Below are 27,097 nucleotides of genomic sequence, written 5' to 3'. Positions count from 1 at the left end.
GTTTGTGACAAAGCAAGAAACAGTATTGTCAGAGGGCACTCTCCAAATACACTTTTTAAAACATAAACTGGAATTGTAAGTAATTGGAAAAACCCAAGTTAAAAGATAGATAATTTGAAATAGTAAGTTCTTGGAAAAATACAAGTAATTGGAAATCGGAAGTAATGAGAAAAACTGAAATTGCAAATATTTATATTATATAATCTTTTTCTCACCAAGGCTGCATTTAATCATAAATACAGTAACATTGTGAAACATCATTACAATTTAAAATAATTGTTTTCTATATTAATAGATTTTAAGTTGAATTTTCAGCAACATTACTCCAGTATTCAGTGTCACATGATCCTTCAGAAATCATTCTAATATGCCGATTTGCTGCTTAAGGAACATTTCTTATCTTCAATGTTAAAAACAGTTGTGCTGCTTAATATTTCTGTCTACCCCAACACTGACACTGGCACCATTTCAGTGGAAAACTGGTGATAATCGGTTGCGTTTCTGATGTGTGAAATGCTTTGTGATGCAGTGAATGTAAAATGTATTCTGTTGTTCAATATCGGCTTGTTGTGCCTTATCATTTGTCCTATAGTTTTAATACGAGAGGTTCCTCAGAGCCTTTGGGCGGGAGGGGACCAGGCCATTTTTTACAGATGTCTTTTTTTACATTTCAGAGGTTTTATACATTTCTATGTTTTTCTGTTGGTTTGTTTGGAAGAGAGTGGGACGCTCGGGTTCTTTGACAAGCTGAAGATTGAGGGGAGCTAAAATGCTAAAAGTTTGCTTGTTTTTAGCTTGCGGCCATCACACGGCCCCAAGGGATTCTGTACAATATCACGCTACCTAATGCAAGTGTCAAACTGTATCATGTCATTGTAGGATCATCCATTCTTGGCTCGTCATGAAGAGACATAGTAAACAAACATGTAACAGTAACCTAGAAATGCTAAAGCTCTCAACATTCATAATTCAACAGCATGGCAGCAAAGGAAATCATTTGTGTGTCAGTTAACAGTACCAGGATGTGAACACAGCAGGAACAAGAAAATCGGATGATAGAAAAACATAACCAATCAATGACAGATTTGACAATGACAAACCCCTAACCCTAAGTAAATGTCATTAGGTAGCCTAACTCAAAACTCAGAACACCCTGCATAGCAACATTTTAAAAACACTGAACATCTGCAGCACCTGCACAGTAACTTGCTAAAAACTACTTAAAACATCTAAACAACTGCATAGCAACACCCTGGAAACTGCCCAGAACACCTTAAAAACATGCTAACCAATACTTAGGAACACCTTAGGAACTGCATAGCTACGCCCTGGCAACCATCCAAAACACCCTAATAACTGCACAGTAACATGGTAAAAAAACCACACACACAAAAAATGCAACTGCATAAAATGCCCTGGAAACCACCCACAACACTTTAGCACCTGCATAGTAACATTCTAAAAAAACACCCAGAATAATTCCACAACAGCATAGCAACACCCTGGAAACCAACCACATCCTAGCAACTGCACAGTAACATTCTAAAAACCACTCAGAACGTCTTTGCAGTTGCATAGCAATGCCTTGGAAACCAACCACATCTCAGAAACAGCACAGTAACATTCCAAAAACCACCCAGAACATCTTTGCAACTGCATAGCAACACCCTACAAACCAACCACATCCTAACAACCACACAGTACCATTCCAAAAACCACCCAGAACATCTTTGCAACTGCATAGCAACACCCTGGTTGCAACACCCTGTAAACCAACCACATCCTGACAACAGCAAAGTAACATTCTAAAAACCATCCAGAACATCTTTGCAACTACAAAGCAACACCCTGGAAACCACCCACAGCATCTTAGCAACAGCACAGTAACATTCTAAAAACCACAGAGAACATCTTCACAACTGCACAGCAACACCCTGGAAACCACCCACATACTAGCAGCAGCACAGTAACATTCCAAAAATCACCCAGAACATCTTAGCAACTGCATAGCAACACCCTGGAAACCACCCACAACATCTTAGCAACAGAACAGTAACATTCTAAAAACCACCCTGAACATCTTCACAACTGCATAGCAACACCTTGAAAACCAGTACTGTGGCGGTCACTTTTACATAGGCAAGATCAATAAATCTAAATTTTGCTCTTTATATAAATTACCAATGAAAGAACTGCAAAAACATATGAGGACAGCAGATACAGTCCACATTTGAAACAAAGAAAGTCAATAAGTCGGCGAGTGTAGAGAGATAAACAGCATGGTTTATGTAATGTATTTCACTGCCCCATACTCAGCAACTCAATGCTTTTGTGGTGAGGCTTACAGTACAACACCCTCCCAAAATCTGCACACATCCTCTTTCTGCACATTAAGTTGCTAGGGGTCCTCGTTCCAGCCTTAGCCTCTTTAAGAATGTTTTTGAGAGAAGAAAAAGTCAAATGTGGCGGATTCGTCTGAGTGGTTTAGAAACGGTTTAGGAGGGAGGCGAGACTGCAGTCTGCGCAGAAACACAAATGGAGAGCGAGCCTCCCTCACCCACTGCAGCAATTTCATTTCAGAGTGGGGATCGTGGGTCTTACTGCAAAAGCAGCCGGCTGTGTCTAAACGCGTCACTGCGTGGGAAAGTTTAAGGCAAACTTCAGAGATCTGTTCATGTTTGACATAAATCTTCACACCACGGCAGAATATGGATGTCAGCCCTATTTAGCGTACTAAATACGGTTAGGTTCATAAACAGTTTGGTTCTGAAAGAAAGTGATAACTGTCCATATCCTATAACCAAAGTGACTACTTCACACTTACAGGTGTCACATCTGAATTCAACATCGAGTTCGGTTGATGTGTGAGCAGAACTACAGGCGGTAAATAGTGGAGTGTGTATTAAGTAGACAGAGAGCAAGATATAAATCCTGTTAAAGGAACAGTTCACCCAAAAAAGATTGATTTTAAAACAATTTCTCAGGCCATACAAGATGCTTCTTCACAGGAACAGATTTGGAGAAATGTAGCATTCCATCACTCGCTCCCCAATGGATCCTCTGCAGTGAATGGGTGCCGTCAGAATGAGACTCCAAACAGCTGATAAAAACATCACAATAATCCACACCACTCCAGTTTGTCAATTAACATCTTGTGAATTGAAAAGTTGCACGTTTATAAGAAACAAGTCAATCATTGTGGTGTTTTTAACTTTAGACCGCTGCTTAGGGGACGGACTTTTTTTGTTTGTTTTTTTACTGGAAAAGGCATTATTTTGAATTATAGACATGATGATGGATTTTTTTTTTCTTACAAACACAGTCTTTTGCTTTTTAAGACAGCACCCATTCACTGCAGAGGATCCATTGGTAAGCAAGTGATGTAATGCTACATCTGATCTGATGAAGAAACAAACTCATCTAAATCTTGAACGGCCTGAGGGCGAGTAGATTTTCAGCAAATTTTCATTTTTGGGTAAACTATTTCTAAGTGTCTGGGCAGACAAGGTAATTAGAAAAACAAGATTTTATACAGTAAAGGCAGAGGGAGTTGCCAAAAATGGTTTAGATTAATCCAACTAAATCTTGATGTTACTGTGGTTATCCATCTCTTATGGTTACAGGCACGACTCAAGACCAGGCCTGAACAGAATTTGCAAACTTTTCCCCACATTTTTCTGTAAAGAAAAATCTGTTAAACAGCTGAAATTATCAATTTACCCAAAATACTTAATAAATATAACTTAGGTAGGTTCCAATATTGTGAAAATCAATGAAACTGATTCTGTGCGGCCTGCAAGTTTAAATAGGATTAATTTAGTTTTCTGTTGTATGTACAGGACAATTTAGTGTCACATCTGTTAGTAAATACAGTACAGTTGTCAATCCCAAATACTGAATGTGTGACTGGACACTCTTTCTCTGTCTGTTTTTCTGAAACGGCATGTTCGTTGGATGTACCTAGAACAACTTGGGGTGATTTCGAATTTGTATGTAAGGCTTAAATAGACCTCCTTCAGATCTGTAAAGGAGTTGCAAATGTGTGGAATGTGTACTTCTGGAAGGCACTGAACTTTTCGGTTTGAACACAAAGCAATAGAACAGTACCCATGGTGCAGTGTGCAATAAAAAAGGACATTATGACATCATAATAAACAAACTAAATGATGAATTGTCTGTTTTATTCCTCATGTTGAGGTTGTGGGACAACAGTAAGTCTTTATCATACACAAACACACATTGACGTACCTTCTCAACACTTTCTGTCATTGGGACTGTGATGGATGTCTCACAATGTCAGGTTAGCATTTCCTCACTGAAATTAAAAATAAAAAAAAAACCTTGCCCTGGTGTTCTCTCTTCCACTAAATTATTCTGCTGACATCCAATCAGCTGGCTTCTGGCTTTCTAAAAAGGACGAAGCAGCAGAGATTATGAGCGGGGAAAATGGAATGCAATTTTTGCCAGGGATTTTCTGGCCAGAATAATACATCGGAAGTGCTGAAGTGCTGAAGCCTTTGAAAACTCTTCCTTTTATCAGCCACACGAGTTCGTCTGAGGAGAGAGAGAGAGGACAGGTGAGAGAAAGCGAGAGAGAACAGCATGAATGAGAGAGTTTAAGTGATGGCTGAGGGATAGAGATAGTGAGGGAGTTTTTTGGTGAATTGTGCACATCACACTTCTTCCGTCCTCGGTAGAATTCTAATGGCTGTGGCACCGAGTCGAGGCTTTTATGGGAGATATCAGAACTGCTACACTTTTCCAGGTTAGACACGACCTCCTCCACCTACAACCACAATATTTCTGAAGCCCCGAGAGACGAGGAGGCACAGGAATGAGTGAGAGTCAGAATGAAAGATAGTGAGCTAGCCTGTGACATTCAGAACGAGTGAGAGAACTAATGAGGACAGCTAAACGTACAAGGCTTTTGCTACACGGCTGCAGCATTAAAGCGATAGTTCACCCAAAAATGACAACTCTGTGATCATCTACTCACCGTCACGTTGATCTAAACTTGTGCTGTTACAAAAAGAATCTTCACCCAGCTTGTCGTATTTACTGAGCATGTTTCACAACAAAACAAAAACAAATAGCATAAAGGTAGTCCATACACAAAATTATGAGCTTAATGTTAGGAAAAGATTGAAAAATGTAAGTTGGACATAAAATGTGATGCATCTGACACCACCAAATTTGATTTTTAGAAAAGATGAATCAGTAAATAAGGACTTACAGTAAATGTCAATTCAATCACCATGCCTTTTAGAAGACAATGAAATAAAACATATGGACCACTTTCATGATTGTTTTATTTCTGACCTGCTTCTAGCTGTATTTTTCATTCATTTTTAAAATAACTGATAAAAATCCAAAAGCAATCAAACTTACAATATTAAAAGATACAAAGGGGAAAAAAAGCTGTTGGCCACTTTTATGGTGTTTTGTTACTGTTGTCATCCCATTTGCTATACCCACAATTTCAGCTACTTTTTCATTAATTTCCAAAACTTCCAATAATACAAAGGAAACCAGATTCACAATATTCAATTGGAGGAACAGATACATTTAAAAAATAGCATAAATAAATAAATAACCATACAAATCTTGACATCTCTCATGAGGGAATGGACGACTTGTACCATGAAGTACTGCAAATTATGTAATCAGCCATGACATCACATTAGATTTCAATATTTTGTTAATTGAAATAAAGTAAATAAAATATGAATAAAATAAAATATAAATATTAGATGAAAACTTGAATTAGAAAAAAAATAGAAATGTTGCCTTGACAACTTAATGAAATTAGTTTAAGCTGAAGTACTAAAAAATAAATAAAGCTAAATAGAAATATTTAAAATAAATAAATAAAAAATAAAACCCTGTCCGAACTACTAAAAATTAAAAGGACGACTGAAAATGTAATAAGATCATTTCAAATATGTATAAATATTATAATAGCACATAAAAAAAAAAAAAAAACACACACACACACAAGTATCTCACTTAAGGGTTATAAAAAAATTTCAACAAAATGTCAGATGACGTCATCAAAATTTTTACAGAAATTCTTCATATTTGTTGGTTTTTTAAGTTCTTAAAATTGACGCATTTGAGAGTGCAAACAACCATTTATTACACACGATATCAAAAACAAATTATATCAAGAACTGACATCAGTTGGACACAGTTACAGGTTCATTTCACTGTAAACACACACACACACACACACACACACACAAATTGAGAAAAAAAAAAAAAAAAATCACAGAATTACTCATGTGAATAATACTGCCTACAGTATATCTAACACTTCAGAGTAGCAGTGGACCACACAAAACAACGAAATCCCAGCGGCACAGTAAACTATAGGTTTACACCTCAATCCAGAATCAATATGGGTCTCGGCGGATCATTTCCTCAGATTTCATGTCGATGGGTCTTAAAATTTCATGAATAAAAACCCCACCGGCAGTTCATTAAGTTCCTTAATTAGACTGCAAATGTTTCATCACCTCAGTCTGCAGTCACAGTTCTGAAGGAATCCTTTTCTCCTGAAATCTCCTGTGTTTGTCTTGATACTGTAAGCCAGATTAACACAGAGGTATGTCGAAAAATCATAAAAATAGCTGTACAGAGATGACTCCTGCTTTGCTGTAATCTCTTTATTCATAGACTTTATTCATGTCATATTTCATTTGGAATGTCACCGTCACAGTCAAACAGGTTACTTAACTAAATAAAAAACGACCAAAAAAAACAGTCTATTTTGGCTGCACTTGAACACAACACACTTTACATGGCTTTCCAGTGCTGTTTAGCTGGGATTGGAAGCGTCTGTCAGTAAAGCTTAACGTCGGAGTGTATTTGTGTGACCCTTGGCTACATTCGCTCTGACAAGCTAGGACTCGTGTAAAGTCGCGCCTGTCGCTAGCTCTAAAAAGCTTCTGGAGAAACCCGGGCACTGGAGAGGGAGGGAATTTTCACGCATTTACATTAGGAAAACACACACACACAACTGCATAGTGACAAATCTCAACAGGAATATTCGTGAAAGCACGTCCATCTGGCTTCCTGAGGCATCGCAGGCTTGTTTAACCCATATTCCTTCCTCGGGCAATTGTGCCCTTATTTTCTTAAGGCCACTGCATGTGATATCGAACTTCCATTCATCCCTTTCTTTTCCATATCCCTCTTCAGTCCTCTTCTATCCCCACACAGACTTCTCTGTATTGGAGAATTGCAGTTGGACGGCTTCACCGCTCTTCTTGTTGCCCTAGAAACAGGAACACGGTTTTGAAAACGCAGGCGAAATGGGAACAAATCACTGAACGCGGGCGCGACAAACGTACACAAACAGAGTGCGGAATCGGCCTCTTTGTCAAGGTCGCCTCCTTTTGAAAAGCCTGCCCTCCGAAGGCCAAGGACTGTCCGCGGACATCGCGCGTTACCAGGACAACCAGCGTGCAAATCAAACAGCTAGGTCTGTTAAACAGAAAGACAAATGACCTGCAACTGCCTCTGTATGGCACAGATTTCTGGAACGCTGTTATTCACAAATAAGTTTGGTTACGAAACCTAGTTTCCTACATGGACAGCATTTTAATGCATCACCGGCACGCTCCCTACGCAAAGCCTGTTCTAAAAGGTAGCCAACAATAATATCCTGCATTTTAAAAACTCTTTTTGGCAAGCGCAGTGGAAAATCCATTCAAGATGGCAGATCCCTTGAGCTGAGAGAAATGCTGACTAAAAATGTACATTTTTCATTCAATACTGAAAGTTTTATTATTTTACCCAATATTTGTGTGTCATTTATTTCTTAAAAGCTTATTAGCTCAATATTTTGTGCCATAGCTTAGCAAATTCCTCACAAGTAGTGCTATCTTGTGTGGTGCGAGTCAAGGTAATATTAAAATAGACCCGATTTACGATGAATACACATTCCTGGTCTTATTGTGATTGATTCACGTGTACATTTTTCCAAATCAAAATATTTTTGTCTTGTATTTTTTAACCACATCGTATTAACTTTCTCCACCTCTGGAAACGATTTCACTACAAAATATGTTGACTTTTCAATTAAAAAAAAACAAAACAAACAAAAAACAAAAACAAATAATCACTAAAAAACATCAATTATTAACCCTCAAAGACCCAAACATTGATATTCATGATTTTTATTTTATTTTAATTTTTTCATCTGTTGTCTTTAAGATGCCATTAGTTACAAAAACTACTTCGTTTTGGCAAAAATTGCATCTGTATAATTTGAAAACTTTTGAATTTACAACACACTCAGCACAAAAATGTACTTGAAAAATTAAATATTTCAACCAGTAAGAATACAGTTATGAATATTCATATGACAGCGGTTTTAAATAAAATGTATTCATTTAAATTTGTATTTTATTTATTTGTATACCTTTCAGAAAACAGCTGAAAAAAAAAATTCACTATATTTTTGTATAGTTTTTTTTTTTTCATACAATCCACTGAGAGAACAACAGAAAATGCCTCAATTTTTGCTACACTTTAAAAATGGTCTCAAATGTATGTACTTTCACATACAAGACTTTTCCTATCACTACACACACGAAGATATATTTCTGTGTGAATAGATCAATTTGTTTCAGAATTCTGTTAATATTTGATTTTTGTCCACCAAAACGTGTCGTTGTGATAAAGCGTCAGCTATTTTTATTTAGGAATTATTTGATAGTTGTTTTTTTTTTGTTTTTAACAAATGTTGCAATTGTTCTACGCTGTGTCTCTGAGGGTTAAAAACCAGTCCAAGCAGGTGTTTTTAGCTGGTTTCCTTGCAGAAAAGTGCCCAAAACCCAGCAAAAACCTGGGAGACCAGCTAATACATTTTTTCCCTGTTCAGCAGGGTTTATCTAAGGGAAAGCAGTCACCAGGAACATGATTGATTAATTCCGCTCGATTTGGACAGATTATTCTCTTAATTAACTTCCTCAATAATTACAGGACCAAAACTGACTCCATATACTGCATGAAATCGGAGCACGTTCCCAAGGGAGGTCGTACGGCATTTTTCAGGACTGAACGCTTGAGACTATAAGTGACAATGGAAGTGAACACAGTGTAACACGCCGCATATGCCAATGCAGCTCAACAGTCTTTAATCTTACAGATGTTTCTAGAAGTCCCTCAGCGGCTCCGTCAGCTGCCCTGAGTTAAACATAAAGGCATATATACACCCACCCTCACGCAGACTCGCAGCTAACTTTCCGACTGCAGTGGCTGCTAGCGCGGGGTGAAGGAGGGAAAGACAAAGAAAAAGCAAGGCGAGGGAAAAGAGTACAGGGAGGGTTGAATTGAGGTCATTTCAACAGAAATGCTGTGAAGAAACTGCAGGGTGTGGAAGGGAAAATCATTAAGAACTTGAAGCATATTTTCAAAAACACTTCCGTCAATGTCCATTAGAGGTCACTAAATAATACTCTACTGGTCAAAAATTGTAATAATTTAAGATATTTTTTTGTTTGTTTTTAAAGAAGATTTATGCTCAAAAATACAGTAAAAAAAAAAAATTATATTGTGAAATACAGTTTTCTATTTAATACATTTCAAAATATAATTTATTCCTTCTTTAAGGTCACATGATCCTTCAGAAATCATTCTAATATGCTGATTTGGTGCTAAATTATTCTTTTTATTATCAGTGGTGAAAACAGTTTCTCCTACTTAATAGTTAAGGAAACCGACTATTTTTGATAATTAGACAATTCCAAAGTCTTTATATAAAACAGAAACATTTTGTAACACTATAATTGTCTTTACTGTTACTTTTGATCATCCTTATTGAATAAAAGTAAAAGAAAAAATTTTCTCCTCTTCATTTCTCCTCTTCTGTAGCATCTAGTTGTCAAATAAATATATTTTATATACAACTCTCCTTGGCTCCTTGACTAATTGCTTTTGTTCATCTTACTTAAAGCACTTTGGATAAAAGCATTGGCTAAATGTGCAAATGTAATGTAAATGAAGAGTAATTATTCTTGCGGTTCTGTTTGGTGCAGCACAAACTCAAAATTGAACAAAAAGTAGCATAGCGATGAAGTTCAGTGGTGTCGATGTCTAATTTCCTCAATCGGCTTATTTTCTTAAAAACTGAGTATACTTGTTTTTCTGGGTTTTATGCCTCTTTAATAGCAAAGAGTGACAGGAGAAAGTTGGGAGAGATTGTTAGCATATTTGCTAACTGTTTTTGGTATGGCAATGTTACTTTAAAGGAAAGCATTTAAACCTGCTGTTGTTTAGCTAACCTTGGTAGCAATAGCCTTTAGTTTAGCCAGAAGAGAAGTCTTGTTGGCATAAACCACTTCTTCCTCCTCGTTCTCCTCTCCTTCTCCTTCCATAATGGCACAGCTGTCCACCGCTGGTAACTCGCACTCTTTATTGGCTGACATCATGAGTTTGGAATACTTATACTCCAGCCTATCAGAGCACAAAGATAGAGAAGCACGAAGCTTATTAGCATAAACAAAGAGAGATGGTTGTATATCTCCAAAAACAAGAATCATACTTTTTGTTCTTCTTCCAGAAGTAGCAGGTCAGGGAGACGAGCAGAATAGCACACAACGCTCCAAGCCCAGCGCCCACCTTCAGCCAGAAATCAATCGCCTCACATGGAGACGTTCTCTTCAGCGGGAGAGTCAGTCCTCCATTGCACAGCCGAGGTTCAGTCCACATAAACACGGTGTCCTTAGAATGAAAATTTGCATCATTGCATTGTTAATTGTGGGTGCTTTTTTTGTCTATGAGAAGATGTCATTATTTAGCTACACTATGTTCAAAAGTTTGGGGTTGGTGAATGCAAATTTCCAATGTTGTAAAGGTACATATTAGTACCTACCTATTAGGGGTAAAAAAGGTACAGATATGTCCTTTTAAGGGTACTGCTCCAGGGACAAGCTGTTGTACCCAAAAAGGTACAATTTTAGACCCTTATTTTTCTGTGTGTACACTGTAAAAAGTGATAAGTTGACTTAACTTAAAAAAATTGAGGAAACCCGTTGCCTTAAAATTTTTAAGTAAATGATAATTAAAAAATAAAGTTAAGTGAATTGTCAAGTTCGCTTAACTTAAAAAATAAATATTATTTACTTAATTTTAAGGCAATTTTTTTAAGTTAAGTCAACTTATCACTTTTTACAGTGCATGATTCCTCCACATTATATTCATATCACTGTTTCATGTTACTGGCATATACTCGAGTATTACACATTTATTTTCTTTTATTGTTATCCATTCCATTTATACCCATATTCCATTGACATAGTATTTTCTTTTAGATTTCACATATAAAAAGGTACATCTTGTTATGATTAAAAACTGTTTATCGGACGATGGAAACTTATTCTCAGCCAAAAAACAATTTTATATGCAAGGATGTTTTGCTAAATTTGTTTTCTCGGTTTTTCTGGGTACTAAGTGTTCTGTTATTTTCCAAGAACTGGTATTTGCAAAGTGATATTTAAAGATTGCTAAGATCTGCTTTATCTAAAGGTGTAAAACCATTTAGATAAATTTTATCTATTGCATTTCATTGTCATGTTAACACGACCCAGCCTGGACTTCAAGCTAATTTAACTGATGGAAAATATTCGTAGATGGTTGCATCCGACGTTTATCGATTGGACAAACTTCTCATGATGTTATAAGAGGATATAAGTCTCTAGTATATTTAGGTCTAATTGGATTTTCAATAAAACAATTAAATTATACTTTTAAAAAAAAGTTATTATACTTAGATTTTAGATAATTATCTTAGAGCAGAATATACTTAATTTTTTTCCTTTAATTTTAATATTATCATCCGTAATTGTTATCACTAATGATTTATGATTTTTTGTTTTCAAAAAATTTGTTATTTTACTGAAAGACTTTGTCTGCCTGGATCTCTCCTTGCATCAAGGGTCAGTAAAGTTTTTTTTAAAAATCTGATAAATGCTACAAAATAAATAACACACCTTTGGTAATAAACTAAATAAATGTAATAAAAATAAAACGACACAAATACATATATATTTTAAAATGTAATTTATTCTTGTGCTGCAAAGCAGTGTCACACGATCCTTCCAAAATCATTCTAATATGCTGATTTGCTGCTCAAGGAACATTACTTTTATTATCAATGCTAAAAACAGTTGTGCAGCTTGTAGAGAACAACATTTATTTGAAATGGAAGTCTTTTGTAACATTGTAAATGTCTTTACTGTCACTTTTGATTTAATGCATCCTTGCTGAAATAAATAAAAGTATTAATGTATTTAAAAAAAAAAAAAAAAAAACACTTACTGACACCAGACTTTAAAACAGTAATGTACTTAGTTTTTCCCTTTTCAGCTTGTGACAATATGGAAAAGTTATTTGTGTCACTCGAGCATCATATTTAAGCTAGTCATCATCATCTTTCAAACTGCACCTGTCACAAACACGTGAACACCCACTGTGATTTTGTTCATCATTTTTGTTTTGGCAGCTTAATGTGAGGAATATTCTGCATGTGTCACCACATGGAGTTCTGAAGAAAACAAACTTCCTCTAGATAAACTTCGGATGATAAATTCAGTAGAATATGCACAAGTCATGACAGATGATTTTCTTAAGTAGACTGATTTTATTACTTACTTTAAATCAGATAATAGTCTGTAAAAGCCAATTTTAACTGCACTTGGTATACAATCGGTATACAATCAGTTAGAACTCATTTCTCAGTCGATAATTAAATAAATGTGATATATATATTTATTTTTATGTGTGTGTATATATATATATATATACACTCACTGTATATAGTAACTCATCAATAGAACTAGTGAAAGAGTACCTGCACTCCTGCCTTACAAGCTCCTTCAATGGCGTGGTAGTCGACAGCAGTGCAGCGCGGGCATGCACTAGAGCTCTCCCACAGGAAGTGGAATGTGCAGCCGTCACAGGTCCCTGCAGGACACCCACTGACACAGGACAGAGGAAGTCAAATTAAACTGGAATTGAGCTACTTTTACACTATTTAGTTTTTGTTTTTTGTCCACAGGTTCTAGCAATCTCCTTGTAATGCAGTTTTGACAGAGGAGACCCCTCATGGAAGGAAAAACAAAAAAAAACAGTGGGGTTAGTTTTAATTAGCAATTGTGCTGGTTTTGTTTGAGACCTGGCAACCCTGAATGAAACCATCTTGGAGTGATCTTAAACACTATTTAAAAAAAAAAAAAGTTTAGGAGAAACTCATTTTATAATAGATATAAATGTAATAGTTGTTATATATCATACATGCAATTACACAGTACCGTATTGACCCGAATACAAGATGATGTTTTTTTCTAAAAAAACGCGGTCATCTTATATTCGGGGTCTAGACTTTGACATGTCAGTAATACACCCACAACAATAGGTGGCGCCAAAAACGCATAAAACGAGTGTGCCATGAAATAAGTCATATGTCGTGACTGTCATGTTAGCCTGATGGGAACAAACTTCCTCTGTAAGTGGTTTTAAAACATAAGACAGTACCCAGATTTGAAGACTACAATAAGATTTCACTTCTACTGTTAATAAAATTGAAAATTGAGATGTTATAAATGCCTAGATGTTATATAATTCAAATGGGCTACCTGTTATTTCAATGGTATATCAAAAAGTGTATATTTTCAATGTCATTGTTGGTACATTTTACCAGTATTTACCATATTTTCAAAACAAAAATTAAAATAGGAAAAATTTGCAATTTGAAAATAATTTAAGAAAAAATGTTTTACAGAGAGAGAGAAAAAAAACAATATTTGGTTTACAAAAAGCCTTTTTCCAAAAGGTACATCTGGAAAAAGGGGGGTCGTCTTATAATCAGGGTCGTCTTATATTCGGGACAATACGGTAATTACAACAATATTCCAACAAAATTTCCTGTAGCTCAAATAGTAGAGCATGGCGCTAGCAACGTCAAGATCATGGGTTCGATTCCCAAGGAAAGCAAGAGCTGATAAAATGTAGAAACTGTAACTTGAATGCAATGTAAGTCGCTTTGAATAAAAGCGTCTGCTAAATGCATAAATGTAAATGTAATATTAACAAGCCATAAAATTTTAAAATATATACACACTTACAATGATAACATTATTAATATATTACTACAATTGCTATTAATTTTATAATATTATAAGACCCAATGTAATATATAAATCACTATATAAATCTCAAAAAATTTGATTATCATGAAAAAGTTCATTCTTTTTTGTAACTTATTTTAAAAAGTGAAATGTTCATATATTCTAGATTCACTGCATGTAAAGTAAAACATTTCAGAAGCTTTTTTTGTTTGTTTTTATTTTGAAGATTAGAGCTTACAGCTCATGAAAGTCAAAAATCCAGTATCTCAAAATATTAGAATATTTCCTAAGATCAATCAAAAGAAAAGGATATGCAAAACAGAAAAGTTCGAGTTCTTTAAAGTATGTTCATTTATGCTCTCAATACTTGGTCGGGGCTCCTTTAGCACAAATTATAGAATCAGTGAGGTGTGACATGGAAGCGATCAGCCTGTGGCACTGCTAAGGCACTATTGAGCCTTCAGCTCGTCTGTATTGTTGGATCGACTGTTTCTCATCTTTCTCTTAAAAATATCCCATAGATTCCATATGGGGTTCAGGTCAGGCATGTTGGTTGGCCAATCAAGCACAGTAATATCATGGTCAGCAAACCACTTGGAAGTGGTTTTAGCACTGTGGGCTGGTGCTAAAGTCCTGCTGGAAAAGGAAATCAGCATCTCCATAAAGCTTGTCAGCAGATGGAAGCATAAAGTGCTCCAAAATCTCCTGGTAGACGGCTGCATTGACTTTGGATTTGATAAAACAGAATGGACCAACACCAGCAGACGTCACGACACCCCAAATCATCACTGACTTCGAAAACTTCACACTGGACTTCAAGCAGCTTGGATTCTGTGCCTCTTGAGTTTTCCTCCAGACTCCAGACCTTGATTTCCAAATGAAATGCAAAATTTACTTTTATCTGAAAAGAGGACTTTGGACCACTGCACTACGAAACAATCCAGTTCTTTTTCTCCTTAGCCCAGGTAAGATGCTTCTGATGTTGTCTCTGGTTCAGAAGTGGCTTGGAAGCACTTTTCCTGAAGACGTCTGAATGTGGTGACTCTTGATGCACTGACTCCAGCTTCAGTTCACTCCTTGTGAAGCTCTCACAAGTGTTTCAATCGGCTTTGCTTGATAGTTTTCTCAAGCTTGCGGTCATCCCTGTTGCTTGTGCCTTGTAGGGATGGTCATTTAATGAAACTCAAATGTAAATATTCTAATATTTTGAGATACTGGATTTTTGACTTTCATGACCTGTAAACTCTAAAATCATCAAAATGAAAACAAAGAAAACTTTTAAAATGTTTTACTTTACATGTAATGAATCTAGAATATTTGAAAGTTTAACTTTTTGAAATATGGTACAAAAAATAATGAACTTTTTCAAGATATTCTGAGGTTTTTTTAGATGCACCTGTGTATGCATGCATGTACACTCACACATAAACCAATAATAGGTTGTTTGCACATGACGTCATTGCTGTGGCGCGAAATGCAGCTGGAGGGCAGGAAGTGATTTTTCTCCATAGGAATCAGTAGCAGAAACTCAAGATGCCTGTGTTTTGCGTTGTTTATGGATGCTCCTTGTGTTTTCTCCGTTTGACCTATTTGAGCATCCATAAACAACGCAAAACAAAGGCATTTTGAGTTTCTGTTACTGATTCCTATGGAGAAAAATCACTTCATGCCCTCCAGCTGCATTTCGCACGTGATTGCAAACAACCTATTAATATATATAAAATATGACCAATAATTACATTAATATCAATAATCCATTATATAAATGTAACAAAATAAGTGATTACACCTTTGGTAATAACCCAAATAAATTTAATAAAAATAAAACAAGACAAATACATCAACTCAGTGGCCCTGCAGTGAGGTGATTTGATACGGCATGATGGGAGATGCCCTGTGCCAAATTTAGACTGCATTAACAGCGGTGTGCTTGTTTATGTTTGAGTGTGTGTGTGTGTGTGTGTGTGTGTGTACCTGGGCACAGATATGTCTCCCCTCGTTGTTTTCTCCGGGTTACAGCGCAGTGAAACCACTGCATTCCTGCCTCTCGGACATGAGGTTGTGACCTGTGAAGATCTTTAAGACGCCATTAAACACGTAATGGATGATAGAGGGAAAAGAACAAACATCACACTTTATTAAAAAAACCCTACAACTAAAACCCCAGATAAACATTTATGAGAGGAACTTTAAGAGGCACTTTAGGTTTGATGACGTACCGATAGAAGAAGTGGACATCTGGGATTCTCTCGGATGCAGATGGAAATAGTTCTGGTCTGGTGGTTATTCCGTTAAGAGATTTCTCCATTGTGGCTCCTGTGGCAGAAACACACACACACACACACACACACACACACACACACACACACACACACACACACACAAACAACCTGTCTTAGAGGACACATGGGGGTGACAGGCAGCACAGCAGGAAGTCCTTAGTAAACAGGACCACCCGTAGATTCAAGTAATTAATCGTATTTATCACTAAACAAGAAGCCCATTTTATATATGCTGAGTTTTATACCTGAGAACACAGATGACAGGCACTGTGTAAAATTAAAGCAACAGAAAACTACAGCACATTTTTATTGGCTGGAGCTTGTCTAATATTAAGGGCTCTGACCAGTAAATATTCTAAATGTCTGAATATTATGATCTTTTTATGAAAACATGGGTTCACCTTTGACTTGTACAAAGAACATATAACAACATCCAAGATTTGTATGTGAATATTGTGTTACATGTAGGTCCCGACAATGCTTAATTTAAAAGTTGGAAACATGCAATGATGCACTTGTTTTAATTATTATATTTCTGAAAAAATTATATGATATTTTAATAATAATAAAACAATGTTATAAAATAATATACAGACATAAACATAAAATGCATATGGAATATTTAAAGAATAATACAAATTTATATACACACTTCATCAAATTTCATCAAATATATAATATATATATATATATATATATATATATATATATATATATATATATATATATATATATATATATATATATATATATATATATATATATATTTTTTTTTTTTTAAACATTAAAATATTACATAATATACTGTTTTCAGGCAGGAATGTTGGGGTGTTACAGGATTACCTACGTGGAATGTGTGTGGAAAACATTGTTATTCTGTTTCTTGTACACATAAAAAAAATATTTTGCATTATTGTCATTCCAAAATCTACTCATATATAATGCATTCAGATAGTGAAGAATAAAACACTGCATGAAGATGTTTTATAGTTGCCACAGTCCCCAAGTGGACTTCTCATTAACAACAGCAGCACTGAAAATGTTTTTGTTCATAGGTCATATTTCATACTTATCGAGCTTTGATGATTAAACTGCAAATGACTTTACTTCAGTTAGAAGTCCCATTGGGATTTGACTTATAATTAAATAAGCCATTAAGGACGCTTTTCTCCATTATTTACAGATAATGGAAAGTCTGTTAAACATTTAATTTATGTCATAACTTACAATATTAATTTTAGCAGCCTTATTAGTAAGTAATTCAAATGAACGAAATATGGACATGCACGTCACAAATGCTACACTATCAAGAAGTCAGAATACATTTTTTGTTTTGAAATTATGAAATGTTCTCACCCTGAAAAGTGTCGGCCAGGCTAATGGACTGAGAGGAAAGAGCTGTTCTTAAGCCCCGCCCATCAGATGGGATAATCGTTGATCGACAGAGAAAAGCCTCCACTGAACTGCCCAGCTGACCACCTTCATCATCCTCATTGGGCAGGTTTGTGACATTATCTCTGCAGACCGCAGCCTTGTGACCCTGACAAAAGACAGATGAAGGAATAAATAACGTTATGATGTCATTTCCGCTTATTTCAGGTGTTGGTGTCATACCTCAGCTCCACACAGGCTGATATTGAAGAGGTGGTAATACTTTGTGCCTTTCGCAGTGAAGCTGGGCCCGTTCATGATGGACCCAGCGGAGTTCAGAGGACTGAAGTCATACCGAAGTGTCCGATTCTGGTCAGTGTGTGTGAACAAACAATTGCTGAAACACACACTGTGCTCCTATAATTGAAACATTCAAGAGAGAAAGGTTGCACACTTAAGAAGTTATTATTATTCCTGAAGCACTTAAGTAATGCCTATTTTCTCAACCACTAAGCCAATGTAATAAAGACGTGTGTATCTGTTTGTTTGTTTGTTCAATTCAAAATTATGAATTTTACCAATTTACATAATGACTTAAATTAACAGCATTTTTCATACAAAATGACCCTTCACCATTTTTTCAGTAGTTTCTGAATATTTATAGTGAATAGTGATAAATGTCATTAGCCAAACTTACTTTTTTTTTTTTTTTATTACATTACATTATGTATTATATTTAAAGTTAAAAGTATAACCAATATTACCCCATAGAAAAGGCCATGTTTCAATACACAAATATGTATATAGGGAGAGAAAATTATATCAATAATAATAATAAATGATTTATAATGTTTTTTTTATTCTTTATATTTATTACAGATTAATTATTTTTATATTTAGTAAAAATAAAATTAATAAACAAATAAATAATTATAAATAAATTAAAACTAATTTATACGTGCGACTCTGCCACCTAAAAACAGAGAAACAGTTGAACTACCTTGTTGCTTTTGCTGCCTGGCCCACACGGCTGGCACGCTTCTTTGCCATAGATGTGATGCCCAGATAGGACGGTGTTAGGAGGGCACTCTTGGCACTGGTTGGTCTCTTTATCGATGTAGTGTCCAGCTGGACAGGGCACACAGGAGGAGCCGGCCTGCTGAGACTGCAGGGCACACGCCCGACACGCTGATGCCACCCCATCCATGGCATTAGTGACAGTCACAGAGTAAATCTTCACCATGTCATTTACATACTGACGCACCTGACAGACAGTGGGAATGACCATTATGACTACTGTCATTCTATAAACGTTTTTTATCAGTGTGAGCGTGCTTGTATTTGTACTGACATCACTAGCCTGACTGGTGCGTTGAAAAGCCCAAGTGAACGCAATAGAAGAGTCTTCGGTCATGATGTGTGTGTAACTCTGTTTGCTTTTACTCCCGTCCCATGATTCAATGACATTTGTGCTTCTTCTGTTCACATCCTGAAGCAACAACAAAATCAATACCACTTTAAAAAGAAATTAAAGTCTGACAATTTTAAGTAAAGGCATAAAATGAAGATTCTGTCATATCACTTATCTACATTCAAAACCTCTATGACTTTCTTCTGTAGAACACAAAAGATAATTCAAAGAATGTTGGTAACAGTTCCACAGAAGAAAGTCATAGAGGTTTGGAATGTAGATAATAAGTGAGATTCAGCTCCCATTGACTTCTATAGTATTTTTGTCCATTCTGTTGAAGTCAATGGGACCTGATACCATTTTAATCAACATTCTTCAAAATGTCTTCATACAGGTTTGGAACAACATAAGGCATTCATATGGTGAGTTAATTTTTTCTTAATCCTCTTTTTTTTTTTTGGGGTGTCTTTAATGGGGCACTAAGTCTTTTTACATTTTTTTGCACATGTTGTAAATCTTCATCTCATGTGAATGTGCATGATTTTAAACATATTCTACCCAGTCTCATTAGAAATTGTAGTAATTTCAACAATTACTTGCAATAACTCTAATTCAATCTTTGCCGCACAAAAATATACAACCTAAACCCAACCATAAACAACTACGGTGACGCATTGCTGCCACACACATATTATTTTTTCCACTCAATTATGTCATAATAACGAGATGTTATGTTGTTTTAACGACATCTTTTCTCGTTAAAACAACATTTATTTTCTTGTAATAATGACATGTGTCATAAAAACTATGCTTTCCCATTATATATGGTACATCATGTGAGCGAGCTACAGTCATGGCCAAAAATATCGGCACCCTTGGTAAATATGATCAAAGAAGGCTGTGAAAATTAATCTGCATTGTTAATCCTTTTGATCTTTTATTCAAAAAAATTCACAAAAATCTAACCTTTCATTGGATAATAAGAATTTAAAATGGGGAAATATCATTATGAAATAAATGTTTTTCTCAAATACACGTTGGACACAATTATTGGCACCCCTAGAAATTCTTATGAGTAAAATATCTCCGAAGTATAATCCCATTCATATTCACAATTTTGAGCACTCCAGGGTGATTATGAACATGAAATTATCCAACCATGGCTTCCTGTTTCACAGAAATATAAATAGGAGGGAAAACAAAGCCCAAATTCCCTTAATCATCCATCACAATGAGAAAAACCAAAGAATATATTTCTGCAGCAAAAGATAATTGAGCTTCACAAATTAGTGAAGTGGCTTTAAGAAAAGAGCTAGAGAAGAGAAAATTCGCATTTCCACCATCAGGGCAATAATGAATGAAGCATTTATATAACGCTTTGTGTATTGCTATACACCCAAAGTGCTTTACAATCATATAATTAAGAATTTCCAATCAACATAAAATGTTTCGAAACTGCCTGGAAGAGGATGCGTGTCTATATCATCCTAATACACAGTGAAAAGGAGAGTTTGAGTGGCTAAAGACTCTCCAAGGACCACAGCTGGAGAATTGCAGAAAATAGTTGAGTCTCGGGGTCAGAAAACCTTAAAAAAAAATAATTGTCAAACAGCCCTTACATCACCACATGTTGTTTGGGAGGGTTTCAAGAAAAATTCTCCTCGCTCATCCAAAAACAAACTCCAGCATATTCAGTTATCAGACACGACTGGAACTTCAAATGGGACTGGCTTCTATGGTCAGATGAAACTAAAAAATGAGCTTTTTAGCATCAAACACTCAAGATGGGTTTGGTGAACACAGGGATAAAAAGTACCCCATGTGTCCAATGAGTATTAGAGAAAAACATTTATTTCATAATGATATTTCCCCCCTTTTTAAATTCTTATTATCCAGTGAAAGGTTAGATTTTTGTGAATTAACATTGCAGATTCATTTTCACAGCCTTCTTTTATCATTTTTACCAAGGGTGGCAATATTTTTGGTGATTGTTGCCACAGTCCTGACATAAACGAGGATCTGCACGCTGCTGAAATTATGAAATAAACTGTTTTAAATGTAATAATAATAATAAAAAAAAATGCTCACCGTCATGAAGTAGAACTCGCAGTCAGCTGAGCAGCTAGTTTCAAACTCAAAAGTGATCCGGCCGTACTCACTGCCAGATGCTCCTCGAACTGACACAGGCAACCTGATACCACAAACAGTAACAGACTCACAGCACAGGTTATGTAAGGACAAACACTTCTACATGCACACCAAGTTCTGTACCAAAAGGACATTATGTTCTTGTAATACCAACTCACACAGCATAGACGTTCATGTACAGCATTTTAACTATGTTAATCACACAAGGCTTTAATGAGCTTTAATGAGCTTTAATGAACGTAATGCGCAGTGGGCGGCACTTGAACGGTGTAGTTGTGTGGAGGTGGACAAGTACTTGAAGACTCACTTGAATCCAGGCACCATGAGAGTTAATATGAGATAATCGTTATCTGAACGACCTGCTCCTGATTGTACATGATCACCCGCTACTTCCCAACCTAAAACACACAAAATGTTCAAGATATGAAGATATTATGCACACAATGTCCACAAAAAAGAAGAACGTGGAAAATCTCATTTAAATTTATCAGTGACACAACAGCGACACCTAGCAGTAAAAACAAGCATTACAGCCATATGCTGTAACATAATACCACACCATACTCATGTAATCTCTCACCATTCAATCCATCACAATTGTTGTTGGCCACGTTGAAGCAGGATGTCTTCATGTTGGCAGGAAGCACGTTCCACCACTTGTACTCATAGCCGAGGACAGGCTCCGTGCCAGCTGGACAAGGCTGGCAAGCTACAGATGCCACACAATCCATGTTTAATATCTTTTGACTGTTTGTTTGAAATGGTGTTCATGCTTTTGAAATAATCATAATTCATACATCCTTCTTAAGCTGTCAGGATGGTTTCTTACCTTTGAACCCATCGGAGTAAGTCCCGGGTGGACAGGGAGAACAGGTGGCAGTGTCGTTGTTATAGAAACCAGGATTACAGGGTGGACAAGGCTCACGCTGACCAGAAGGTGGTAGTGTTACTGCGCCAGCAGCAGCTGCCAAACAAATCTGAGGCTCTACCCACTTATATATGACCTGAGTCTATGAGAGAGACAGCAGCAGTTATGTACTTGTATATTTTACATGGAAGAACACAAAATATTTCTATTTTACTTCATTACTCATATTAATAAATAAATAAATAAATAAATGGAAGCTTTTGTATTCTTTAAAGCATATTTTAAAGTGTATATATAAAATATATATATATATATAGATAGAACACTCATGCTTTAAAAATATAAATACAAAAAACTATCCTGTTTTCAAAAATTATGTGTGTGTGCGTGTTAAAGCATGAGGATAAAAATGCTATTTATTGAATCTAAAATACAGCGATACTTTTTTTTTTTTTTTTTTTACACAATTATTTTACCTTTCCATCTTTATCACAGGTGCTGTATGTCTGGATGTAGTCTTTTTCTGAGCATGGCGGTCTACTTTTGCACATGGCAGAGCCTTCTGCTATTAGAGATACAGGGGAGTCATACCTCACATAGACATGAATAGTTTGGAACTGGAAGACAAGCCTAACACAAGCAAAACTATTCTAAGAGTTAAAAAAAGAAAGGTGAGTAAATGATATTAGAATCTTTTTTTTTTTTTTCTATTCCTTTAAAATAAAATGGCTTCATCTCTGGATAAATGTGTGCATAAGAAATGTCATACGCATTAATGCAGGGATTTCCAATCTTTCTTTGTCAGCCAGACTCATTTGACCTAAAAGTTACCCTGTGATTTTAATATTTCAAAGGTTTAGCAACACAACACACAAAATTCACATGTTTGCAGTTCTCTCATGTTGATTAATGGTCACGTATTGCAGGTAAACAAATCAAATCAAATAAAATAGGCCTATGTATTTAATAGAAAACAGTATATACCACATACCATATTTGCACGTGTACTTACAGGCGTAGTGTGTTTTTGTGTTGCAAGGTGTGCAGGAGCTGGCCCCTCGGCCAGAGTACGTGTTCCGTGGACAGGGCTCACAGGAGGAGGAGCCCGGGGTGCGACTGAACATCCCAGGCTTACATGGAAAACACTCTGATGTATATGCCACACCTGAAGGAGAGAAATGGTGTCATATAATCTTTCAATGAGGGGAAGCTTTTTTTCAGATTGAAATGGAGAACACACTCGTAGCACATCCTGACCTTCGATCCGTATGTTCTTCAAGAGTACAGGTTTGACTGCTTTAAACCCGAGTGTGACTCTAGTGGTTCTCCAATACAGGATATTAGCGCCAGAATTCAGATTCACCTGATATATGAGGAAAACAACTGTTCTGTTACAATGATTTCTGAAGGATCACATGACACTGAAGACTGGAGCAATGGCTGTAACTCAGCTTTGCGTCACAGGAATAAATTACATTTTAAAATATACTCAAAGCATAAACAATTATTTTAAACTGCAATCTTATTTCACAATATTTTTCAAACTTTCAAATGGCAGTTCAAGCCTGAGTGCATATAAAAATAAAATAAAAAGCATTAATAATAATAATAGTAGTAGTGTGTAGTTAAGTGTTTTTGACTTGCACTATGTGCTCCCCACTCTCCATGAGTAGTTAATTTGATCCATTTTTTATTTGAATCCTGGTCCATCTCTTGACACTGGTCGTTCTGAATCTGTCAAAAAATTGATTTGTACAATACAGAATAGCTGCTTCTGATGTCTTAAAATATCTTGCACACAAATATTTCAGAGCCAAAAATGGGATCCAAACTTACAAAGAACTCAAAGAAGATGCTGTTATCCACATACTGGTAGTCAAAGGACACTGACCCCGGCTTCTTCAAGTGTACAGTGTAGATCAGAGACACAGTACACTCATCTCTGTTGGACTCCAGATATGAGCCCTGAGCGACCCACTTTGCACTAAACACACACAAATACACACACTGTGGTGACTACAGTCTTAAGTTATATAACAGGATAAAAATAAATGATTGGTTTAATACTTGTATTGTTTCATGTCCCTGGAAATGTGTGTGCCTGCACGAATAAGTCTGTGTATGCTTTAATCTGAATTTTTTATATTAAATAAATAAATAAATAAAAGGAAAGGGCAAAAATACAGTGTTTTATTGCAAAGACTTTGATGGGAACTTGTATTGGGAACAGTCATTTTAGATATATCTGACTGGCTGTAAGTAAAAGTGTATCTGAAATGCATGTTGTCTTTTGGATTTTATTTCTATTTAGTGTTGGACAAATAAACAAAACACATAATCAATACCTTTTAAAACACACCAAATACAGAAAGCAAAACTCATGTGGTCTTTAAAACAATCTTTTATACATGACTGACTCCTCTAAAGGAACTGACCTGCTGCAGGTGGACGCATTCTGTCCGTTGGGTGCGTTATCAGGGCTGGTTGCCAGGCTGCTGAATCCAGGAGGGATGTCGTCCCACTCATCCAAACGCAGGCCGCTGCCCAGCGAGTAAGTGCCAGCTGCACACTGAGTGCACTCCTGAGCAGACATCTCCAGAAACTCCCCCGCTTCGCACGAGAACGCTGACCGAAGGATGTAACAAAATGTATAATACATTTTATGCCAAAGAAAAAGAAAAGAAAAAAAAAGGAAAAAAAAAAAACACATACTGACCAGATCAATCACTAATCCAAATACTGGGTGGGTCAAGTGCACCTAAACTCATTTAGGCCATAACATTCAGTCCACTAACGTACACATTAAAATGAATGAATGTTTGATTTTTAATGCTATTTAGCTTTTTTGGTTAATTAATTAATTTTAATTTTTGTTGTTGTTGTTGTTGTTTTAAACACCATACCAGGCTCTTTGTCTATTTAAATTAAATAAATATTTTAAATAAATGAATAAATAAAGTTTGTTTTCAATGCCATGCCAGCTTATTTTGGTAAATAAATAAATGTAAAGCAAGCTATCAATATTCCTCTGAAAAAAAATAATTACTGATATCATAACGAAGTACTTCAGTGTAATTGTCCATTTAAAATCAATAATGACAGCTTTCCTGTAATTTATAAAAAATAAATAAATAAATAAAAAATAAAATAAAAAGTTACAGACAACATTCAACAGAATTCCAAGCTTTTAACTTCCATGATGCAACACATTTTCAAATGAATAATAAAATGAATAATTAGAAAGAAATAAGGTAATGAGTGGGACCTATTTTATTCACAGGGATCTCACCAAGTCATGAATTTTTTTTTTTTTTTTTCTCACCACCTCTGGAGTCTTTGTTGTGTCAGAAGAAAGCAAAAATAATTTCAGGGGCAGAGAATGTTTTGATGAATATTTATGAAGATATTAATAACGTGCACAATAAAACCTAAAAGTAAAAAGGGTCATTTTTCAAACTATGAACATTTTGTTAATATTACACATGACTAAAAATAAAATACAGAGGCCAAAGACTCTGTGAGGTTTTGGGAATGATTACTCTGGGGCCACTGAGAATATATTCTGTCCAAGAGGAAATTCCTCTGTGCTGATAAGAGGTGACAAATATGCTGTTCAAAATCACACACTTGACATTCAAAATGCATGGGACCACACCAGTGTACACATTCATGCATGAACATGCAAATAAACATGTAATGTCCATTTAACAAAGTCCCTTCTCATTTAAAATTAAACTTCCAGTCTGTCTAACACACTATGTGAACCTACTGCAGTCGGTGCCCTGCACAGGTTCTGGTAGTCCTGTACACGCTCCTGAATTCAGAGGAATGGCCACCCTCCATCTGGACCCGGTGCTGTCACACTCCGTGTACTGAAAGTAGTAGTCCGCCTGCAAAAACAAACAACACATCTAAATTTAACAAGATACTTGTTTTGTGGGTGTGGATGTGTGAAGTTTGACTGTAAAAGAGTAAAGCACATGGACGTTTGAGTATTGTGTGGATTTAATGCAGAGGACAGTAAAACAGGTCGTAATATGCCTTAATAAATCCATGAGTCATCTGTCCTGAGTTTGTTGAGCTCACACCCTTTCCTTTCCAGACATCAGTGTTAGTGGGGTTTCAACTGTGCATGGTTCTTAAGATCTTAACAGATCTTTCTTGTTCACAACCATGCACTGACTGATTTTTTGTTCATCAAAGCCTTTAACGATTTCCCTTCACTCAACGACTCAGTGTTTCGAGTCTGAGTTACACTGTAAAAAAAAAAAAAAAAAAAAGTTGAGCCAACTTAAAATTAAGGCAACCAGCTTCAGCAGATTTTTGAGTTTTCTCAACTTGTCGTTTTTAAGTTTATACAACAAAAATTTGAGAATCTCCCACAAAAATAAGTTGAGCAAACTCAAAAATCTGCTGAAGCTGGTAAAAAAAAAAAAAAAAAAGTAAGTTCGCTCAACTTTTTTTTTTTTTTTTTCAGCGTAGACTCAACCAAATTGAACAAACTGGGATGTCATTCTGGGAAATCTGAGACATATCTTGTTCCTGAACAAATTGAACAAACTGCGACAATGAATTGAATGAAGTGGCAAGTGGCTACATATCTTTTTTTGAAACTGAATGAACTGGGACACGTTTGTGAAAAAAAAAAAAAAAAAACTGAACAAACTGCAATTTCTTGTTCATAAACCAACTGAACAACCAACTTGGACATCATGTTATGTTAACGAACTGGAACATATTTCGTTTAATTTTTTCCTCACAATTCTGACTTGTTCCTCCGAAATGCGCAATATAAAAACTCATAAGTGCGAGTTATAAAGTCCAATTCCGAGGGGAAAAAAAGACTAGATATTTTCTCAGAATTGCAAGTTTACATCACGTAATT

At 35.8% G+C, this 27,097-nt stretch overlaps 1 protein-coding gene across 4 annotated transcripts in view; it reads right to left on the bottom strand.

Moving 5' to 3' along the window:
* The window catches only part of elapor2a (endosome-lysosome associated apoptosis and autophagy regulator family member 2a), a 34,858-nt gene that overhangs the window by 4,957 nt on the left and 2,804 nt on the right, over positions 1–27,097 (bottom strand). For 2 of the 4 annotated variants that reach the window (XR_009266898.1, XM_058750675.1), the window contains exons 2-21: positions 25,982–26,102; positions 24,648–24,837; positions 24,049–24,196; positions 23,857–23,946; positions 23,470–23,575; positions 23,225–23,377; positions 22,689–22,777; positions 22,174–22,354; positions 21,925–22,053; positions 21,652–21,742; positions 21,285–21,387; positions 19,137–19,274; positions 18,786–19,049; positions 18,029–18,202; positions 17,771–17,954; positions 16,352–16,448; positions 16,107–16,208; positions 12,857–12,983; positions 10,550–10,728; positions 10,290–10,461 (exon numbers count right to left, since the gene is read on the bottom strand). Coding sequence is in view for 2 of the 4 variants with exons in the window: in XM_058750675.1 (XP_058606658.1) it covers positions 10,290–10,461; positions 10,550–10,728; positions 12,857–12,983; positions 16,107–16,208; positions 16,352–16,448; positions 17,771–17,954; positions 18,029–18,202; positions 18,786–19,049; positions 19,137–19,274; positions 21,285–21,387; positions 21,652–21,742; positions 21,925–22,053; positions 22,174–22,354; positions 22,689–22,777; positions 23,225–23,377; positions 23,470–23,575; positions 23,857–23,946; positions 24,049–24,196; positions 24,648–24,837; positions 25,982–26,102 (2,838 nt within the window). In the remaining 2 variants the exon portion in view is untranslated. Of the gene's footprint in view, positions 1–5; positions 7,277–10,289; positions 10,462–10,549; positions 10,729–12,856; positions 12,984–16,106; positions 16,209–16,351; positions 16,449–17,770; positions 17,955–18,028; positions 18,203–18,785; positions 19,050–19,136; positions 19,275–21,284; positions 21,388–21,651; positions 21,743–21,924; positions 22,054–22,173; positions 22,355–22,688; positions 22,778–23,224; positions 23,378–23,469; positions 23,576–23,856; positions 23,947–24,048; positions 24,197–24,647; positions 24,838–25,981; positions 26,103–27,097 lie in introns of those variants that run through there. The other 2 variants (XR_009266896.1, XM_058750674.1) reach the window with 2 other exon arrangements.

Source organism: Onychostoma macrolepis, chromosome 18 (assembly GCF_012432095.1).
Source record: "Onychostoma macrolepis isolate SWU-2019 chromosome 18, ASM1243209v1, whole genome shotgun sequence".
Classification (NCBI taxonomy): domain Eukaryota; kingdom Metazoa; phylum Chordata; class Actinopteri; order Cypriniformes; family Cyprinidae; genus Onychostoma; species Onychostoma macrolepis.
This window is presented reverse-complemented; position numbering and strand designations above follow the sequence as displayed.